Source organism: Bos indicus x Bos taurus, chromosome 19, assembly GCF_003369695.1.
Source record: "Bos indicus x Bos taurus breed Angus x Brahman F1 hybrid chromosome 19, Bos_hybrid_MaternalHap_v2.0, whole genome shotgun sequence".
Lineage (NCBI taxonomy): Eukaryota > Metazoa > Chordata > Mammalia > Artiodactyla > Bovidae > Bos > Bos indicus x Bos taurus.
In genome coordinates this window covers 52,762,100-52,783,618 of record NC_040094.1, presented here as the reverse complement: position 1 = coordinate 52,783,618, position 21,519 = coordinate 52,762,100, and the positions used below count along the sequence as shown (strand labels likewise).

The window sequence follows — 21,519 nt, the reverse complement described above, 5'->3', positions numbered from 1 at the left end:
CTGGCATGTAAGGCACTTGGGAGGGAGGACTTGGCGCCTCCTGAGCAGTGGGGAAACTCTGCCTGTGAGGTTCTCCTGTGTGCTGTCCAGCTCAGAACTCACTCACCGGGTCGCTGTCGTGGCAGCCTGTTTGCAAAGATCTGAACCAGTGGTTTGGGACTAAAGAGACTGTTTCTTGCAGGAGCCCTACCCCTGCCTTTTGGAAGTTGTGTGAAACGTGCAGGGCCTCCGCGTCATCTTAGCATGCCGCTGACTCACTGTGTACATGTGTACCCAGGCATGAACACGCATGCATGCATGTGCACATGTGAACACGTATGCTCCTGTGCATGCTCGTGCAGTTAACCTGGGGACACTCCCCTCATGGGGATCCCCTGCAGTCAGGAGAACTGAAGTCAGTCTGGGTCCCTGGCCATCCCCTGGAGCTGAGTGAGCCATGTTCTGAAATAGAACCTGTGGTGGTACCACCCATCGTCAGGCCAAGGTGCCCATAGTCACCTGGACATAAGCACCATTCCCCAGAGGCCTCCTCACCAAACCAGGGCCTCGTGAATGAAGAGCCGTCCTCACTCAGGACCTAGACAGAGGGTTACCTCTGCTCCTCCGGCCGTGGCCAGTGGGTCAGCTCCTGCCAGTTGGGCCACACTAACCGTGTGTGTGACTGGCCATTAACTGCCCCTCGCTGGAAGTGCCACGCATGTCAGGCCACGTTTCCCTTGAGTCTCAGCACCTTCTGATTTCCCATCTTGAGTCTTTTTTTAGCTAAAACCTCCAGTTGTTGAGTTTTCAAGTTCGTAGGTACTTTGGCCCTTGTCTTCCAACTGCAGCCGTGGCCCGGGCCACTGTCTGCACCCCCATCCCCCCCCCCGTTTCCTTCATGGTGCTCCCTGACTCTGTGGTGTGTTTAATTCTGGCTGATTTGGCTCTGGCTGGCTGGCTTCCCCTTGCATCAAGCCCATAATCCCTGTTTCCTCACAGGTCTGGCCCGAAAGGTCTCAATCTTTCTTGACCACAATAAGCAGGGAGGTGAGTGCCTTCCCCTTATCAGTGAGGGCTGGGCGGGAGCCGGCTCCTCTGCTCTGCGCAACAACATTCTTTTGCCCACCGTGCTCTCAGGCGGCAGAGGGTCAGGGCTGTGGTTTTTCTTATTCCTTCATCTGCATACTCTCCTCTGATACAAAAGACCTCATTTGTTGAGCACTCAGATCTCATGGGATGAATGAGGTGGCTGCATGCAGCTCTGGAAAGAGACCTCAGTGAGAGCCATAGACAGGCCTGTCCCTGGGAGCCGAGGCCTCGTGGTCGCGCCTCCCAGCCTCCGTAGTGGCCTCACTCTGGACTGGCTCGAGGACAGTTCAGTTCCGTGCTCCATGCCACCTTCACAGCAGCCTTGGAACGGGAATAATCCCAGTCTACATCTGCTAGAGTAAGGATGGCGCAGCTCTCAGGCTCCCAGGGAAGACGTCTCACGATTCCATTAGGACAGAGATAGATGTCATTCCAAAGTGAGATTTGTGTTCCCACCAAATTTCTTCAAAGAGAATATTTCTCAGAATTGAATGCAGAGTTTCTTTTTTTTTTTTTTTTTTTTATTTTATTTTTAAACTTTACATAATTGTATTAGTTTTGCCAAATATCAAAATGAATCCATCACAGGTATACATGTGCTCCCCATCCTGAACCCTCCTCCCTCCTCCCTCCCCATACCATCCCTCTGAGTTGTCCCAGTGCACTAGCCCCAAGCATCCAGTATCGTGCATTGAACCTGGACTGGCATCTCGTTTCATACATGATATTTTACATGTTTCAATGCCATTCTCCCAAATCTTCCCACCCTCTCCCTCTCCCACAGAGTCCATAAGACTGTTCCATACATCAGTGTCTCTTTTGCTGTCTCGTACACAGAGTTATTGTTATCATATTTCTAAATTCCATATATTGGGCCAAAGAACTAAATAGACATTTCTCCAAAGAATGCAGAGTTTCCTAAAGCATCTGTTTCCATCTGAAAATCCATGTATAAATTTGATAGTTACCAAAACGCCCATCTGCAGTTGCCTATGCACACACTGGGTTGGCAAACTTAAAATACACATGCCCGAAATGAGTCCTTTTCTCTCCCGATTTCACTAGTGGGGTAAATTGTAAAGAGATGGAGCCTTATGAATCCTGGCAGCAGATAGAATTCTTGACCTTTAACTTGCAGCATCTGAGTTTAGAGTGTGACCAACCCTGTGGTGACCTCTCCGTCTCTCCACAAGGGTTCCTTGGAGGAAGGCAGTGGTGGCCACGGGTCTGACAGGGTCCCTCGTGCCACCAGAACTGGAGGGATGGAGAAGGAGCTAAGAACAAGATGTCCTTACAAACGTACAAACTCACAGTTTGATATTTTACAAAGGACTCTTGTAGTAAAAAGTTCAAAATGAAGGAAAAATGGAGAAAACCCAGGACTGACTCCATCTTCACTCCTCCGCTTCCCACCAAGTGATAGCAGTGGCGGTAACCAGGAGGGGTTCTCTCAGAAAGGGCCTCAGAGGAGTGACAGGGTCACTTGCCCCAAAACCCTGAAGAGAAACCAGGGAACGCCTTTCACAGCCTTTCCCTGGGGCACCTGGAGGAGAGCAGCCCAGACCCCTGGCTGTCACCTGCGTGGAGGGCAGCAGTGACCCCAGAGGACAGGGAACAGATCATCCAGCACCCGCGTGTGAACTGGATGTAAACCTTGGGCCTCGGTCAGTTGTTGGTATTCGTCACCTGGAGCAGCTGGGCAGTGAGCTGGGCAGCAAGCAGGGCACCAGCCACAGAGTGCTGGGGTAGCTGTTGGGGCTGGGAGGGTCACAGCTGCCCTTCTCTCCCACCTGCACACCTCCTCTGGCGTCACAGGCATCCGGAATCGAATCTTAGCGGGAGGCCCTCTCAAGGCTGGAGCCAGAACGCAAGGCCGGGTGGTGGCTCCCGTGGGCCCGCAGGGCAGGCACACGGGCCACAGGGAATGACAGTTCCCTCCTTGCCCAGGACACGTGTGCCCAGCCCCACTGACAGGGAGCACCTGCACAGGTCTGCTCTGATCCTTCACAGCTGCCAAGTGTCCTGGGCCATCTCCCTAAGTGAGAAACAGAGGTTTAGGTGAAGTCATTTGCCCCTGAATAGCCCAGCTTTCTGTTGCCAGCCCAGTCCTGAGCCTCTGAACCTGCCAGGTGTCTAGAAGTGTTCACAGGCTCTGAGAGAGGCCTTACCTCATGGGGAGGTGCTGCGTCTGCATCCCTGGGGAGGCAGTGGGGGTCACCATCCCACAGGTCTGAGGTTTTCACATGTGCTGGTGGAGTGGGGACCTGCCCTTCCTCCTTTGGAGTTCTAGAACCATCACTCTCAGAGGTCAGATCCCTGTGTTGGTTCTCAAAGGCATATTCCAGACTGGGGGGTCCTTAGAGGTCAGTCTGGACTGGCCGCTGAGCCTGGAGGGCTGATCATGGACATCGCAGAGACTCAAGCCTCTGAAACAACGTGTTTCTTCTTCTCATTGTCTACTGGGCCTGGGTTCTGCCTGGTCCCTGACTTACACGTTCGAGCTTGCTATTCTCCAACCCTCCCTGCACAATGTGCCTATATTTTAATGAAGAAATCCCCTCTTCGGCCAGCTTTTGGAGAGGAACATGTGAGCAGGGCTCGTATCCAGAATAAAGTCAGCTAAGAATCTCTGCCTCCTGGCGAGGGCCACCTCACCCCTGGCTCCTGGGCAGTGAGAGCAACATCACACTAGAGGGACTGTGCTCTTGAGCGCTCAGGGTGCCCGCCCAGCAGGAGAAAGTCTGCAGCACACGCGCAGCCTCCGTTCATTAACCACCCTTGGTGTCCTCAATGCAGCGGCATGGACCAGGAGGAGGGACCCTCTGGAGGGAAGCCCAGAGCAGCTTGCCTGCTCCTGAAAAACAGGAAAGGGCCAGGGGACCAGGGGCTGGGGCTCTCCCCGCCACTGTCACTTCTCTGGGCAAGGGGAAGGAGGGGAACGCTGCTGAGGCCATGCTCCCCAGGAACAGAGTGATGGGAATCTGCACTCTAGTTCAAGATCATGATGTTCCTATCTTATGAGTTTTACTTAAATCACAGCCATCAGTTTTGTTCCTTGTATTCAACACATCAAGGAAGAGTGTCACCTTTTTTTACCATCTTCTCCCAACTCGTGATGAGTCAGATCATCTCTCCTCCACTGTGTCTAGAGGTCGAGACACAGGCTTGGCTGGGAAAGGTCTCAAGGAGGAAAGCCAGTGATTACATTCAGATGTGGGCCGGAGGACCAACCAAGGCCCCAGACCTGCAGGAGAATGAGGTGGGGGCCAGGAGGTGCAGGAAGAGGAACCTTCCTAGAGGTGGGTCAGGATGTGAGCAGACTGTTGTTTTTATCCCAACAGTTTTTACATTGGTCTGAGACTCTTCCACGGATAGGAGCTCACTGTCTTAGGAGACACAGCTTCCACAAACAGGCCCAGCTCAGAAAACAGCCTTGCCCAGAATTGTCTGCACATGCAGGGCACTTGCCTCCCCAACATGCACAGCACTCGGGAAAACCCTAGGAAACCCGTTTCTTACCTCTGCTGGCTTCACCATGCTTTAGAACTAGTTTAAACCAGAATGTGAAGCTCAATAGTCCACATCAGAGAGTCCAGATTTGAAACGGGATTCAGAGCTCATGTAACCTGTGTCTCCAGATCATATGACGGCTGCACGGACACACGTTCCCGTGCCTCCGTGCAGATGGGGACATGGGGCCTGGATGGGGGCTCTATCTCCCCAAATTCATGTGCTGGAGTCCTCACCCCCAGCACTCAGAGGGCAACTGTTTTGAGAGAAGGATCCAGGTGAAATGAAGTCACTGGGCTGAGCCCTAACACAGGGCTCCTACCAGCTCTGAATCCACCATGAAGGAGATGCAGCGAGAAGGAAGCTGCCACTGCTTCATCTGAAGGCCAAGTGGGCCTTCTTGCTCCATTGGGAATGCCCACAGCCTCCTCTCTGCTTCCTGCGTAGGCTTGGGGCTGAGACTCCTCCCAGTCCTTGTGTGGTCCCCCCGGATTCTCCGCACTTGTTCCCATGATCCCAGAGCATCCCAGATGTCACTTGGCCCCATGCTCTCAATGGAGGACCGCTCCTTAATTACACTGCTCCTGAAAACCCCTCAGGGCCAACACGGAGCTCCCAGCAGACTGTTAAGCATGCCTGAGAACACGGGCCACCCCAGCAGTGGTCCATGGATTTAGGAGTCTGTGAGCCTCTGCAGTGACCTGGTGCCCAAAGTCCGGTCCTGGGTGGGTGCATCCTCTGTGATTCATTCACGTAATGCCCACCAGGCACATCATGAGGGGAAGCAGTGGCCTGGTTTCAGGCTCTGCTTGTAGGCTGACTGGTCGCAGTGTGACCTGGGCTTTCCCGGACAGAAGTGGGACTCACATGTCATACCGTTTCATCTGCCATACCTGCAGCCTTGTCACCTGTGGAAACCTTTACAGTACTTTGGGGTGTTTCCTCCTGCCTGAGGTCAGGGCTGTTGCAGTGGAGAGACTGCATTCTAAAAGGTGAAACAAAGGCTGGTCCATTTGTTGTGGGGAGGTGACATTTCTGCAGAGTAGACACAACAGCTGCGGGCAAAACAGGAAGGACGGGGCAGGGGATGTGGGAGGGGATGCCTCTGGAACGGAGACATCATAGCCTCGCGTGGTTGAGAAGGTGACTGAGCACAATATGGAGGGGTTGTGTGGATGTCAGGAGAGGGGCGTTCCAGGCACAGGGTCCAGGTAAGAGGACCAAGCTGGTCCCTTTTGGGCAGAATGGGAGCCCAGTTGGGAGGCCACTGGGAGTCTCTGGAGCAAGGGTCAAGGGACTCAGATCTGAGCAGGAACCTGAAGTGATGTGTACAAATGAGAGTCTGGGGTTCAAGAGGAGATTAGGCACTTGGATGGAACTCTGTAGCCTGAAGGGAACATATGAGAATCATGCCCTCCAGCTCAGGAATTTGGGAGAAGAGTGGGCACCCACAGAGAGAGAAGGGAAAACCACAGAGGCAAACACAGGAGCTGCTGCCACGAGAAGCAGAGACAGATGTATGAAAAAGCACGGTGACTTCAGTTTAGACTTTGGTGTGACCAAAGAAAACATACATGAAGCTATGTCAGTGACAGAATAGGAAAGGACATTTGCAGTATATGAGTTAAACCATCAGTGTCAGAATATAAAAACATACGCAGGGGCCTTCCCTGGTGATTCAGTGGTAAAGAATCCACCTGCCAATGCAAGAGACACAGGTTCGATAGCTGATACGGAAAGATCCCACATGCCTTGGAGCAACGAAGGCCGTGCACCACAACTACTGAGCCTGTGCTCTCGAGCCCAGAACTGCGACTACAGAGCCTGCTTGCCCCAACTGCTGAAGCCCATACAGCCTAGAGCCTGTGCTCCACAGTGAGGGACGCCACCGCAGTGAGAAACCCACACGCTACAATTGGAGAGTAGCCCCGCTCTCTGCTACTAGAGAAAAGCCTGCACCGCACCAAAGACCCAGCACAGCCAAAAATAGAAATAAATAAGTTTTTTAATTATTTAAAGGTATTCAGGCTTCACACACCAATGCTGACCAGGATTTAGGGAAACCACACCCTGTGTCCACTTCTTCTGAGACTGCAGGCCGGTACCCGCTCTGGGAGTGGATGGCCGTTCCTGGGGAAGTTGAAGCACAGATGGACATGTCCCCCTCCTGGTGCTTCCACCGCCTCCTTCCACACAGGGAGCATGGAAACGTTGTCAGGGTGGCATGGCTTACAAACTCAGGGGATCACAGACGTGAAGGGCTCATTCTCCAAGAGCGTGTTACCCACAAATTTATACGAATTAGCCAGATCTGCGTTCATAGGTTTGGGTGAAACCTCACCATATAACCTTACAGAAAAAACACAAGTTGCCAGAAAATATACTCCCAGTTTAAATCGGCAACTTTTGAGATGTAAGAGATGCATTTTGTGGTTTTGGACACATGGCCCTGCATTGGAATGCACAGAGGCAGGCCTGGGAGGATGTCTGCAGCAGGGGGGAAGTTCATCTGGGGAAAGGGCAGGCAAGTGAGGCTTTTATTGTCTTAAATTTCATTTCTTTTCAAGAAAAAAAAAAGTAAAAATGACAAGATATTAGCAACTCAAAAAAAAAAAAAAAAGATATTAGCAACTCTTAGATCTGAGTGGTGTGTTCAGGGATTTCTGTTGTGTTTTTTCTGTATGTTTGAAATACAAGTAAACATTTTAAATCTTATTTTAGAGTCCCTCCTGTGAGATCAGTGCTGCCCTTCGGGAGGCTGAAGGTTCTCACCGTGCCCCCCCTAACCCCGCCCAGTCTGAGGAAAGGGCTACCCCTTGATTCATTCACCACTGATCGTCTGTGGTCAGCCCCCTGCCTCCATGAGGGGCAGCCACGAAGCTGTTCACCCGCAGGGAACTGCAGGACCCAGAGGACTCAGACCTGTGTGCCTCTGACACCCTTTCTCAAGTCTCCAGACCTGCCAGTCATGGCCAGGTGTCCTGGAAGGTGGGCATCTTGGACAAACAGCCCTGAGATCCTGCTCTCCCTCTGGCAGATGCCTGAAAACAGCAGAGATATGGAGAAGGCTCTGAATTGTCACCCCAACCTCAAGCTTGTGTGGGGTTGGAGACCCACCCTATGGGTTGGCACCAGCTGCTTGAGCAACTGCCCAGACCAGGCTCCCTTGGTGACACTGGTGCCTATCGGTATCTCTCCAGGAGCTGGGATGGTGGTGGACTGGGAGCAGGAGACCGGCCTCCTCATGAGCTCGGGAGACGTGCGGATCATCCGGATCTGGGACACAGACCGAGAGATGAAGGTGCAGGTGAGCACACTGTCCCTTGCGGGGCTTCCCTGGGGGCGCAGCGGGCCAGTGTGCACAGACCCCGCTGTCCTCCCCAGCTCCACTCGCCCTCAAGGTCAAGGGCCAAGAATGAGGGTCTATGGAAGTGCTCTGAGCAGGCGGTGTCCCCAGAGGTGGGGGACAGAGGAAAGCAGGCCCAATCAGGCTGCTTCCTACCTTTTAAACGGGTACGATGATTTGGTTTCCTTCCCTGTTGGATTTCTTCCTAGTGTGCGCCCGAGCTGCAAACAACTTCTGATTGGAAAAGCACTTTTCCCCCTCTTGGGGCCCGTTTTTTTGTCTGCTGCTCTTTTCTGCTGAGCGTTCATCACACCTCCTGCCCTTCTCCAGCTTTTACAGCTGCCAGGAGGAGAGGCGAGGGGATGGTTTATGGGTGGCAGGATTCCTCCTGGACCCTTCCCTGAACTAATCAGGAGGTTTAAGAGGGAGCTGACGAAGATTCCTCCTGCCGAAATGTGCTTCATCCTCCTTCTTAGGAGAAGGGGAGACGTTGGAAAGTTTAATGGGCACAGAGGTGTTTACGGCTGTGTCCTCTGGGCTGCGGGCCTCGGGGTCCCGGGCTGTAACTCGGGCAGATGGAGCCTGACTCCCTCTGGGCCCAGCTCCTCCGGCGGCTGGTGCGGGCGGGGCCCTGACCCCAGGGTGCTTGACGGGTCTGTGTCGGCCCTAGGACATCCCCACGGGCGCCGACAGCTGCGTGACGAGCCTCTCCTGCGACTCCCACCGCTCCCTCATTGTGGCCGGGCTCGGCGACGGCTCCATCCGCGTCTATGACAGGAGGATGGCGCTCAGCGAATGGTAACTGGGCCTCGCCTATCCCTCCATCTCCTGGGCTCAGGGGGAGCGAGCCCCCAGGGCCAGACGGCCACTTCCCCCAGTGCCTCACCCCCCAGCGCGTGGAGGAGCACAGCTTCCCACCAGCCGTGGACGGGCTGTTCTGAACACAGGCTGAGGGGGGACATCTCGGCGAGGCGCTGCCTTCCCAGTCTCCATTCCCCCCTGAACACAGATAAGGCTGCTGCCTCCCAGGTCAAACTCATGAACAGCTGAGGAGATGGCGTTAGGGACACTTGTGGACACTGGGCCACACATGTTCACATGGTCGTGGCTGCTCTGGGCACCGCCACTCTGCCCTGGGCTGAGGCCCCCAGGGGCCCTGCCCCATGCCCCGTGTGGGCCGGTGAGCATGGAGGTCCAGATGCTTGTCACACAGAGCTGGTAAATGACAGAGCCCACGGGACCACAGGCCCGGGCTCCAAAGTGATGTTTACTGAACACCCACCTTGTCCCATGGAATGGGGAGCAGCAGGTGGGCCCGTGTGCAGCCACAGGAGCTAACGGGATCCTCGGGGGAGGGGACAGGACAGGGGACGGGGCTGAGCTGGGCCTGAGCACAGGTGAACCCCATCAGTGACACCAGCAGGAAGAGAGTGAGGCTCTGAGGGTGCAGGGCTGGGAGCAGCCGGGAGGACCAGTATGGACCCATGCAGCCAGCAGGGGCGCCAGCCAGTCCGGCAGGAGTTTGGGCCTGAGGCTTGGATGACGAGTGGGCCCAAGGCAGCCCCTGGTTCTCATGGTCCCTGCAGGTCTCTGCAGGAGAGTCCCCACCGAAAACCTACACTGCCCACCAGAAGCAGCCATCATGGAAGTGGGGGAGCAAGGTTCCTTTCTGGGGTGATGAAAATATTCTAAAATTGTGTGATGGTCACACAGCTGTAAAAACGTGTCAAATCAGTGAATACATGCTTACAGGAGACTCTTACGTATGTGAATCAAATGTCAATCAGACTTATTGTAAGAAGCCTCCCTGGGCAGGCAGTGACCTGGCAAATGGACAAGAGCTGAGGGTCACAGAGCGGCCGGGAGGGAGGCGCTGGGGTCCCCAGACCTCCTCTTTGGCCTGAGGTCTGAGACAGATACACGGGGGCTGCTGCGCACCCCTGGGCAGAGACCTGTGTGTGCTGAGTGTGACTGTGTCCTGGACCCTTCCCGGGGGTCACACTCTGACCCCACCTCCCCATCACGTGCATCCCAATCCCGCTGCCAGTCATGGACCATACCAGGCTTCCAGGAAAGCCCGTGTCCCTCTGTTTCAACAGCTTTACAGTCTGGGGTTCTCAGTCCCAGCCCTCAAACCTACAGGGAGATGCAATGTGAAGTCCTAGTAGGGGGGCTGGCAGTGCCTGGGGCCCCAAGAGGGCATGACAGCCACCCCGCCTGCAGAGGCCCCAGCATGGCCTGAGGTGCCCATGGAGGGGCATGCCAGTGGTGCGGGATCACTCAGTCATTCGCGGCGAACTTGAGACAGTGAGGGCTGACCTCAGGGCATGGGCGGACCGTGGACACTTTACATAAGTGCCTGGTTCCCTCTGCTCAAAACAAAGTCCACTCTGCCTCCCGTCTTGATGCCTCGGAGCGTCAGGGACGCCACAGCTGTGCCAGGGCCCTGACCCCTCCTTCCTCCCCTCCAGCCGCGTCATGACCTACCGGGAGCACACGGCCTGGGTGGTGAAGGCCTACCTCCAGAAGCACCCCGAGGGCCACATCATGAGCGTCAGGTAATGAGCGTGGAATATTCATGAGACATTTTGCTGTAAAAACATTATTTTCCCTCCATCTAAAATATGTCCTTGGTATTTAAACAGCTGGGAAATATGGCATTTCAGGGTAGTAATTAACTTCTGCTCTGGGACTGGCCAGAAAGGTCAGGGCCAGCACCAGGGCAGGGACAGCAGGTCCTCCCGCTGGAGAGCCTGGCCTGCGGGCGTCCTGTGGGCGGCAGGAGAGAGGGGTGAACGAGGCAACCGGGGCACAGCCTCTCCGCATCAGCAGCATCTGCCAGGCATGTGCCAGGATCACCGTGCAGATCCATCGTCTGCCCATAAATCTATTCCTGCTGCCTGGTAAATCCTGTGCTGAGAGCGGCGGATATTTATTTGCCCGTTAAAGGGACAGCAAATGTAATTTACTATCACAAAATCACCATTTCTCCAAAGAGATGCTCTTCCTTTGTTTGTAATGTGGAAACAGAGCACAGCTCTCAAAACGCTGCCTGCCAGGCCCAGGGCAGGAAGAGGTGACCTCCTATCTTCCCCTCCCACCCATCACCACATTCCCTGCTATGCAAAATCTAATATCCGGCCGGAAATGAACAAATAACTCACAGCCTCCCCCAGGTCTTTGCTCACCCTGCTGTGTGCCTCAGCGGCTAGGCCTTTTCTGCCTGTAGGGAGGGGTCCCCGGGGCTCAGCAGCGGGCCTGGCGCCAGAGTCAGTGGGGTGGGTGCATGTGCCATCCAGGGGCCTCCCTGGACACTCTGAGGGTCCAGGGGACCGTGGCCTTGAATAGCACATGTGGACGGCCCCTGACTGCACGTGGTGCATCCTGGGGCCCCAGTATGCCCACCCAGCATCACCACGACCCACTCCCGCAGCGTCAACGGGGATGTGCGCTTCTTTGACCCTCGGCTGCCGGAGTCTGTGAACGTCATGCAGATCGTGAAGGGGCTGACAGCGCTCGACATCCACCCCCAGGCAAACCTGATTGCGTGGTAGGTGCTGCCTCTTCTCTGCCCCTTCCCGCGCTGCCCAGACAGCTCCCGGGCCCTGTGTAAACAGCAGGCACCATGACCCACCCCCACACCTGTGGAGGAGAGCTGGGTGGAGGGACTGAGTGTGGGGCCCCTTTGCTGCTCCTCACCTGCCTGGCCTCACAGCCCTTGAGGCTCAGGCCCCCTCATGGGGGTGACCAGAGAGGAGCCCCCTCTCCCCATGGACACACCCACTCCCCGCGCTGACCGCCAGGCCTTCTCCTATGCAGTGGCTCCATGAACCAGTTCACCGCCATCTACAACGGCAGCGGAGAGCTGATCAACCATATCAAGTACTACGACGGCTTCATGGGCCAGCGGGTCGGTGCCATCAGCTGCCTGGCCTTCCACCCACACTGGGTCTGTGTCTCTGCCCCCATCAAGGGCTGGGGGTTCGGGGGGCATGGGGAGGTGCTAGCAGCGGCAGGCAGAGGCCCCCGCCCCTCACTGCAGTCGGCCACCCTAGGATCTCCAGGGGCCATAGCCCCCAGACTGCACTCCCTCTGGAAGCAGTGTCAAATTCCCTGTCACTCAGGGAAGACATGAAGTAGCCCCGCTCTTCGCGACCCCTCTGGCCCCTGCATAGACCCCAGACCCAGAGAAAGCTCCCCTTGAAAAGTCCACTGGGGTAGGAGCAGCCCAGACCCCATGACCCGGGTGACAGCACCGTCCTAAATTACAGTCAGCCGTGCGGCTGGGGGCTGCTGTGTTGTAAATTAGGATTCTCCCTACCTGCCTGTGTGCAGCGCGAGGCTCCCCAGGAGCCTGGCATGTGGCTCTCTGCCAAAACGCATGGCATGAGGTTCCCAGAGCTGTCCCTGGGGAGCCATGCTGGAAAGAAAAACATGGGCGGTGTGCGGAGCGGGCGGGTTCCCTGTGACAGGGCGGAGGTGAGGAATCTGCACGAGCTGTGTGGCCCAGGAGCCCGTCATTTCCACGCTGGCCTTGCGGGCGGAGTTGAGGTGACCAGGCCTGGCCTACACACCCCCGCCAGCCGCTCACCCCCTGCTCTCTCCTCCCTCCCGCAGCCGCACCTGGCCGTGGGCAGCAATGACTACTACATCTCCGTGTACTCGGTGGAGAAGCGTGTCAGATAGCGGCCCCTCCCCACAGGCCGCCGTGTACATAGGGGACCCAACCACGCTGCCCTGAACACTGGCCCGAACCAGCTGCTGAGGGCTCGCAAGGGCCCGCACTGTCTGTCTGTCTGTCTTCGCTGTCATGCCCAGGAGCCCAGAGAAGGGGGCTCTGCTGGAGTCCTTGGTGTGACGGTGGCTGCTCTGCTGAGACACGGCTCCCGGACGGAGGACACGGCCCTGTACGTTCCAGTCCCCCCCCGTCCTGTTGTCGTCTGAGGTTTAAGGGGGTAACACACTTGCTTTATTTTCCAAGCGATGCGAGCATTAGTCTCCAAACCAGACGGAAGCCAGCTCCTGGGGCTGCGTCCCTGCCGGCGTGGGCTCCTGGGGTGGTCCGAGGCCACTGGCTGAGGTGGAGGCTTGAGACTGAGTGAAGGACAGATGGAGGTGGCCTGCCACCCGCTGGTTGTCACCCCAGGCCGTCTGGCCAAACCCCAGAGCCCGAGCGCACCCCTCCCCACAGGCAGGCCTCCCGTCTGAGTGTCGGCAGGAGGGGCTCTGGTTTGGAAGGAGAGGCAGGTCCCTTGGGCCACAGGGCTTGTTTCTCTCAAGTGCTGCTCTTTCCCGGCTGGTGCAGGGAACCCTGGCCTCCCCACCCGTGCCCCACATGCGTCACATGAGCACACGTGGAGGGGCCGCCCAGCCCCAAGTATCCAGGGCTGAATGGCGCCGCCCCACCCCTCTGTCCCCACACACATGGGGGCAGCTCACACCTGCAAGGGACACAGGAGGGCTCCCAGGTAGGCGGCAGCTTCACGCGTGTCTGTTGCATGCACGTATCTGTGGAGGGGCCCTGAGCAGCCATGCCTGGAATGCAAGACACAACCACGATGATGATATTTTGAAAATCATTTTTTCCATTTTCCTTGGGAATCAGGATTATTCAAAGATAGAGGAGTGAGCTGGCTTAGTTAATTCTGCCGGTAAGAGGCCAATAATAGTGGGAATGTGAGGAAGAGCCGTGCTGTGGACCTGCGGGGGCTGGACAGGGCACAGGGCTGGGCCAGGAGCTGGACGTGACTGCTCCCCCAAGAAAGTTCCAGGACGGTGTCCACCGCGTGCTGGGTGAGTGAGCGGCGTGCGGGTAGGGAAGGCCACAGAAAGCTCAGCTCACCCAGTGCTCCAGACACGGCGACTTGGGAACCTTCCAGAAGCTGAGCTCTACCCACAGATGCCGAGCTGACTGCCCACAGCCGATTTCACAGAGCAGTTCCACTCCACATTTTGAGCTCATGTGTGGTTCTGTTTGTTTTGAGACAAAACTATCCCCAGGCGAAGCGCGGGGGCCCCAGTGGGGCTGTCTTCACAGGTCTGATGCGAAAATTCAATCATGAAGTTACAGAGGCTCGAGAGAGTGCGACCTAAGGGTTCATTTATCTCTATTTATTTTATCAAAATGAGAACTGAAAGACTTTGATGAAACATGGAATTGTAACACAAAAAGCAAGAAGGATAAACTGTTAATAAAAGATAAATACGCAGAGGGCTGGCTGGAGGCGCTGTCCTTTAAGGCAAGTCCTCCGTGCCCTCGGGGCTCCAGGTACAAGGTGGTGGTTCCCGGCCCTTGGCCCCCTCGGGCACAGCCCCAGCCTTGTGGCTTGGACAGTTGGCCCAAGAGAAGGCCCTAGATTTGGGGTCACCCCACTCTGCCTGTGAGCCCAGGCTCCCAGAGGGAATCCCTCTGCCACTTCCTGTGTCTTTTTTACTTACCACCTACAGTTAGAAGCCAGAAGGCTGCGTCTGGGTTCTGTCCTGGGGATCCGTCTTCCCACCCTCATCCTGTGGCTTGGGGACCCCGATTCCTTCCTTAGCCAGCATCCCCTCTGATCCCAGCCTGAAAGGTCCTCCTGTGACTCCTCGGGCCCACCTAGTGGTCCAGGGTTGGCTCCCCTGTGGGGCCTGGAGCCCATGTTCCACTGACACGCCAACAGTTGGCCTGAGGGGTCCCAGCCCCTTAAATGCACCTCACGCCTTAGGGGTCCCAGTCCCTAGAAGCAGCTTGGGTCCCAGCTCTTGTCGCCCTGATGACAGGAAATGGAGCCCCAGGCGTGAAGTAACTCACCCAGAGCCATACCCACTGGGTGGGTGGGAGCAGGAACCGGGGTCCCACCCGGCATCCTGACCTCGTGGCCTCAAGATGGAACCTCACTCAGCAGACAGGGTGTGGTGAGTGGGAAAGTGGGCAGCACTGGGAGCCAGCCATGCACACTGGTGCCGAAGGAGCGACAGGAATTGAACCGGGTTCACTAGACTGGGTGGGGCCGACCCGGCCGAGGACGAGAGGCCAGCCCCTGAGGAGGCCAGGCAGGCTGTGACGGGCACGGTTGTGGGGGCACACAGGAAAGAGAGGAGCCAGGACTCAGGAATGAGGCGGACCAGCCACCCTCTGGGCCCAGACCCGGGAAGCCCCTGTGTCAGCCCTCAGGGCAGCTGCAACAAATCACCCCAAACATGTCAGCCAGGACAGACTCACCCTCCTGGGCCTGGAGAGCCCCACGCCGGACCTAGAACCAAGGAGTTGGGCAGGTTCCTTCGGGAGAAGAATCACTTTTCCCCCTTTCCAGCTTCTAGAATCTGCCCTCATCCCTTGGCTCACGGCCCCTTGCTCCTCCTTCCGAGCCAGCAGTGCAGCTGGAGTCTTTCTCACAGGGCATCACTCTGACTCGGACTCTGACTCCACCCCCCACTTTCAAGGACCCTGTGATGACACAGCCCCACTGAATAATCCAGGACAATCTCTCCACATCCGAGTTGCTGATTGGCAGCTTTAATCCCCTTTGCCACATGACCTAAGAGGTTCACAGCTCCCAGGACAAGGATGTGGGCCTCTTTGATAGACTTGATTCTGCTGACCACTCTCTGTCTATAAGTCCCCTACCAAGCAGAGCCCCCAAATGCCAGGGGTGGCCTAAGAGGAGGTGAGGGGTCACTGAAATGGGAAGCAAGACATCCATCCCTGCTCTTGAGAAGCAGGGAAGGGCCCCTCTGTGCATTCTGAGCCAGCTGCCTCTCCGTCCCTGGGGAGACCCGCAGGAGGAGGCTCTGAGGCCTTGGCACATGAGGGAGACTGTGGGGAAGCGGGTGGATTCCCCAGTACAGCACCCACTCCAAAGAGGGGAGGGAAACTGTTGCCATGGAAACCTGGGGTCTGAGCAGCTGGAACTCCTGAATTAAATTACAGTTTGTTTAAAACAAGAAGGATACCCAGCACTTACTCAGCTGCACCTGGCACGCTTCAGCAGCGAGAGTAATATTTTCCCCATTAGCATCAGTTATCCTGTCACCGGGATTTGAATACAAATCAAGTGCTCATAAAAATGAAAGATGGGCATGTGGCTGGAGCTACCACAGGAGGGCGCCAGACCCAGGGCTACACCCTCCACGCACCAGCTCTGAATGGCTGCAGTGAAGGAGCCGGAAAAGAGCCCACCAGCACCGCGGGGCCAGTGTCAGCTTGCCAGCCAGGAGCCAAGGACGACTGTCCTAGGTGGCCATGCAGGGACAGCCGTCCAGCTGAGGAGAGAAAGGGTGGGGAGGTGTTATCAGGAGGACCAGCTCAGGGAGGCTCAGCTCTGTGGGTCCCTCCTGGCTCAGCGGCTTTCGGCACAGGACCACCTGAGACTTGGCCGTAGGCTTGTCCTCAACCCCACGCAGACACCACGCTTCAGCACGTAGGAGGCACCAGGAATTCCCAGCAAAGGTGTGTTCACCTGGGCGACACAGTCAAGCATGTGCATGCAGGTGGGTGGTAGTGATTCAGTCTCAGGACGCGGGGCCTACAGAACAAGTTTGGGAAAACAATTACAGACAAGGGCTGGGTGCACCATAAGGCCGGCTGGCCACTGTCTCCATCTTTGGGTTTCTACAGGGGTCCTCTGGGAAGAGGTCAGAGGGATTGGCCTCTCAAGGTTGTCCTGCTTCTCGGGTTCAGTTGTACAAGCTGGCTGAGGGTCCACATGGCCAGAAAACTGGCCAGTGCCTCCTGGCCTGGGGCAGATGAAGATGGGGTAGGATGAGAACAGTTGAGGGAAAGCGGACCAGAGGGAGGGTGGCAACTGGGATGGGCCCAGTTGTGTCCCCTAAAGGGACAGCCAGCAGGCACATCCTGAGACCCCCGCCAGGCCCACATGCACCGAAAAGAGTGCAGCTGGGACGAGCAGCTGAGGATCAGGAATCCAGGTGAGGCGTCCAGTTCACCGATCCAGGGGCTGCCACTGGTTGAAGGAGGGAAGGCCATGAAAGAGGAGATGCTCTACCCAAGTGTACAGCAGGCACCAGGGGGCAGAGAGGAGGGGGGTGAGGTGGGTACAGGTTCTGGGGCAGCAGAGCCCTCCCTGTCAGATACAAGGCAAGGGAGCTCCCAAAGAGGCCCCCAACTGCAAGGGAGGGACTGGAGGTGATGGGGGGCAGCCCAGAACTTGTCACCAGCACCCACAGGGCCCTGCTTTGCAGGAGGAATGGCCTGGGGGCTATTCTGTGAGGGAACCCAGCCACGTGTGGGACTCCCGCCCCTGCAGCCTGTGGAGGGAGTGATCCCAGCTCCACAGGGAAGGTGGCAGCTGCCAGCAACAACCAAAGCCCAGGCAAAACCCACGTGGGGTTTCCTGTCTTTTTTTGCTCTTTACTGGAACTTTTTGCACTGGAGAAAGAAACAAATGACACACTAGCATTGAACAACTGGAAAAAGCAATTAACAGGCCAATTCCATTTACAAAAGCATCAAAAAGAATTAAATACCTAGGCATAAATGCAGTAAAGGAGATGAAAGATTGTACACCAAACAACAAATCATTGCTAAAAGTAATTACAGAGGACCTGAATAAACAGACATTCTGTATTCACGGATTGACAATATTATTAAACGGCAGTATTCCCCAAAGCAATCTACAGATTCAGTGCAGGTCCTAGAAGATCCTAAAGACCCTTTGCAGAATTGGACCGATCAAACTTCAAATGCATATGGAATTACAAGGGTCACCAAAACAACTTTGAAAGATAAAAGGTTGGAGTCTTTCTACTTCCCTGATTCAAACCTTAGTACCAAGTTACAGTACTCATTCTACAGTGGTTCTAGCATAGAACAGAATAGAGAGCCCCGGATAAACCCAAACATCTAGGGGCAACTGGTTCTCAAACAAGGTGACAAGACCACTCAGTAGGGAAAGAATAGTCTTTTAACAAATGGTGCTGTGACAGCTGGATATTTACACACAAAAGGTGGACCCTTACCTTACACCACATACAAAAACTAACTCACAATCAATCAATGGCATAAATACAGGAGCTAAAACTTTAAAACTCCTAAGGAGGAGGGGCAGGAAATAGAGGTAAATTTTCATGACCTTGGCAACAGATCTTAGATTTGACACCAGAAGCTTGACACAAGAAAAACTAGATAAACTGGACTTCATAAAAATGTCTTTTTGTGCATCAAAAGACAAGGATGTAAAAAAAATCTGCAGAAAAAGATTTCAGAGAAAATATTTGCAAGTCATATGTCTGATAAGAGTTTAAGGATTTGATATCCAGAACTCATAAAGAGCTCTCACAACTCACCAAAGGACAAACAAATAGTTCAAAACTGGGCAAAGGACTTAAACAGACATTTCTCCAAAGAGGCAAACTTGGGTCTGTTTCCCGCACACAGTAAAGTCGAACTATTGACACCAAGTAATGGTAAAAACAAGTGTGGCAGCAGGTGCCAAGCAGAGAATCCCAGGCAGCTAGTGTTTAAGAGGCCCAAACTCCCTACAGGCTTTCAGGGAAAGGTTTTTTAAAGACCGGGTGAGGAAGAGGGGTTGTGGGGTACCCGATCAGCTCATGGGCATTCTTCTGATTGGTTGGTAGGTAATTGGGAGTCAACATCACCCATCTTCTGGTTCCAGTGGGTCTGGTGTCTACATGCTTGTGGGCAGTATACAGTTAACTTTTCCCACCTAGTGGGCTTTTCAGTATCTGCAAAATAGCTCAAAGAATGTGGCTTCTCCAAGCTAGGGCAGACCCATGGCAGATCCTCCCCCTGACCTCGCGGGCTGTTCTTGGACCCACCTTCCTGCACCTCCCCCACCGGTGCAAGGGGTGGACTTGCACCAGTGCTGGCTGTGGGCTGGGGAGGTGCTAGGATGCGGGCGGGATGCCGCCCCCACAGGGTGAGGTGTCTGAGATGCTGAGTGTGGGGTGACAGGTGCTGGGGTACAAGGGGCTTGTGTCTGGGAGCAAGTACCCGGTGTGGGGTGCAAAGCGCAGGGTTCTAGGTGTGGGGGTGCCTAAGTGTCCAGTGCTGGGATGTGGAGTGCTTGAGGACAGGTACCGGTGCCGCCACCTCCTGGGGAGCCAGCCCACATTCCTGGCCCAGGTGTCCTACGGCTTCCAGGTTGTCCTGCAGCGCCACCGCGTGGCCGCCGCGGGGCTCGCTCTTACCCGGACGCAGCTTGGCTGAGGGTCAGGCGCTAGGCTTCCAAGAAGGGTGGACGCCTCCGCGGCCCTGCACCCCTCTCCTTGGCCCCGCGTCTTATCTGCTCTCAAGCCCTCAAGAGCCGTCTCAACCTCTGACCCGCCGCGACCCAGCGTCCCCACTCATGGGTCCCCCAAGGGTTACCAGCAGGCAAGCACTTTCTCCTCAGCCCTCCATGCAGCCCCTCTGACTTCCCGCCTTCCCCAGGACGTCCCCCGTCCCAGGACACACGCCTAGGGGCTTCTACCGGCACTGACCTGGGATGCCTCATCTTCTGTGCCCACGTAGCGTCCATGAAGCTGGTCCTACCAACACCTCATCTGTGTCTTCAGTACTATTTCCTGGGCTCACACCCAACGCCTGGGACTTGGCCTGAATCCTTCTGACTTCTTCCAGAAGATTCCTTGGCTAATCCCGTGTTCTCTGCTGCTCTGTCACCGCCTCCATAGTCTGACCCCCCAGGACCCCTAACCCTAGGGACCCTTGACCACGACCCTGACAGCTCTCAACATGCTGCACGTGTACCGCTGGCCAGCCCCCTAGTTCATCCTCCCCATGTGTCCTGGACCGACCAGGCATCAGAATGACTCTTGTTCTCATGTGAAGCTTTATCCCAGAACCCTGGTGTTTAGTGGCCTCAAAAAGTGCCTGTTTTAGAGGAAATTCCCTCCACTCTGCCCGCGAGCGCCCACCCTCCCCTCTGCGGATTGGCTCCGGCGAGGATATGACACCAGCAAGGCCACAGTTGATTGGCTTGTAGGGAACCAATCAGAGCCCTTATCTGGGAGTGACGCTTGGCAGTCTGGGAAGGTGGGCACCCAGCGGAGACTGATCGGTAGGCCTAAAAGTTGGAGGGAGCGGGTGGTTGGAGACGGTGGTTAGAGGAGGTGGATGGCGAATGTGAGCCGCAGAGCGACGAGGGGCAAGGGGTCCCGGATGGCTTCCTGCGCTAATCGTTCATGGCCGTCGGAGTTGGTGGAGGTTCCTGCCACGTGCTCCTTGGGCCGCCATCCGCAGGCCTGCAAGACCCTGTTGACGCCTGTGCACACACGGCAGGCCAGCCCACAAGGCTGCACTTGCACGCTACCTGCTCCCTGGGTCTGCGCGTCAGGTAAGGGCTACCCCATTGTCACCTTCCCTAGAGGTCCTCCCATCGGGCTCCCAGGTTAGTTTCCTCCGGTAGGAAGTGTTCCAAGCTGTGGATGGTGGCAGAGGTGCAGGGACGGCTGACTGGGCTTTGGTAGTTATGAGGCAGAATGGGGGTGGGGTGGGGTGTCACTGGGCCCTGAGTTTCTTTTCAAGTCTAAGAAAGCTCCCTCTTCCCCAAGACCCAGTGACGGGACCCCTGGCCTTCTTTCCTGCTACCCTGACTTTGAATCACTGATTCTCTGTAATAGACGTCTTCCTGCTTGAAACGCCCAGAGAGGTGCCTATTTACAGAGGTTCCCATGATGCATAGTTAGGGCCAGAAGTCAGTCCCGGAGAGAGACCGTGGAAGACAGAGACCCAAACTTGATTGTATGCAGTGATGATCTCATTATTACGTCATGGACTGACCTGTGTGTCCCCCTAAAATTCAGATGTTGCAGTCCTAATCCCAAACACCTCAGACTATGCCCTGATTTGGAGAGAGGGTCTCTACAGAGGTGAACACATTAATTGAGGTCATTCATGTCAGTCCTGATCCAACAAGACTGGTGTCCTCATAAAGGGGAAACTTGGACACAGATGGGCACACACGGAGGCTACGTGAAGATGGAGGAAAAGTCCAGTGATGCTTCTCCATGCTACGGCTTGCCGACAACCAACAGAAAGTTGGAGATTCTCCCTCACAGCCTCAGATGGAGCCATCCCTGTGACATCTTGAACTCAGACTTCCAGCCTGCAGACCGTGAGACAATGCATTTCTGTTGCCTAAGAGGCCCAGCCTGTGGTAATTTGTCACGGCAGCCAGAGCAGACTACCACAGCCTGTGGCAAATAGGACACAGGTAGTGGAGGCCTGCTGTCGCCACACACTTTTATGCGATGACCTGGAAGGAAGCACTTCCTGAAAGCCAGATTCTGGGAGTCCAAGCAGCTGCAAAGCACCGTCCTGGGGGAAATCAGGGCTATGGGGCATGCGAGTGATTTCTGACCACACTGGGAAGATTTCATTTTAAAAAATGACAAGCAAGGGGCTTTAAATTCTCAGTTCAAGATAGAGTCCGAAAAGCAGAAAATGTGTAGGACTACTATAAAAGAAAATCTTATTTCTTGTAGCAGGACTGTTGTGTCTGGATATTATTCCCCCAGTTCTATTCTGCGGGTTGTAGGGCTTACAACATAAATTGAATTCTCAGCCTCACCAGGTCAGTGTGAAAGAGTCAGATGGAGAGAGTTGAGTGGGCTGATCTTGACCCCCTCATAATCAC

The 21,519-nt window shown here is 55.5% G+C and overlaps 1 protein-coding gene across 2 annotated transcripts in view; it reads left to right on the top strand.

The window, feature by feature from the left end:
• RPTOR (regulatory associated protein of MTOR complex 1) overlaps positions 1-14,135 on the top strand; it is a 323,749-nt gene extending 309,614 nt beyond the window's left edge. Inside the window, exons 29-35 of one of the 2 annotated variants that reach the window (XM_027518037.1) lie at positions 979-1,026; positions 7,779-7,885; positions 8,595-8,722; positions 10,396-10,482; positions 11,358-11,474; positions 11,744-11,873; positions 12,542-14,135. In XM_027518037.1, the coding sequence (XP_027373838.1) occupies positions 979-1,026; positions 7,779-7,885; positions 8,595-8,722; positions 10,396-10,482; positions 11,358-11,474; positions 11,744-11,873; positions 12,542-12,610 (686 nt within the window). In that variant the 3' untranslated portion in view covers positions 12,611-14,135. The remainder of the gene's footprint in view (positions 1-978; positions 1,027-7,778; positions 7,886-8,594; positions 8,723-10,395; positions 10,483-11,357; positions 11,475-11,743; positions 11,874-12,541) is intronic. The other variant, XM_027518038.1, reaches the window with a different exon arrangement.
• Positions 14,136-21,519: the final 7,384 nt, after the last annotated feature.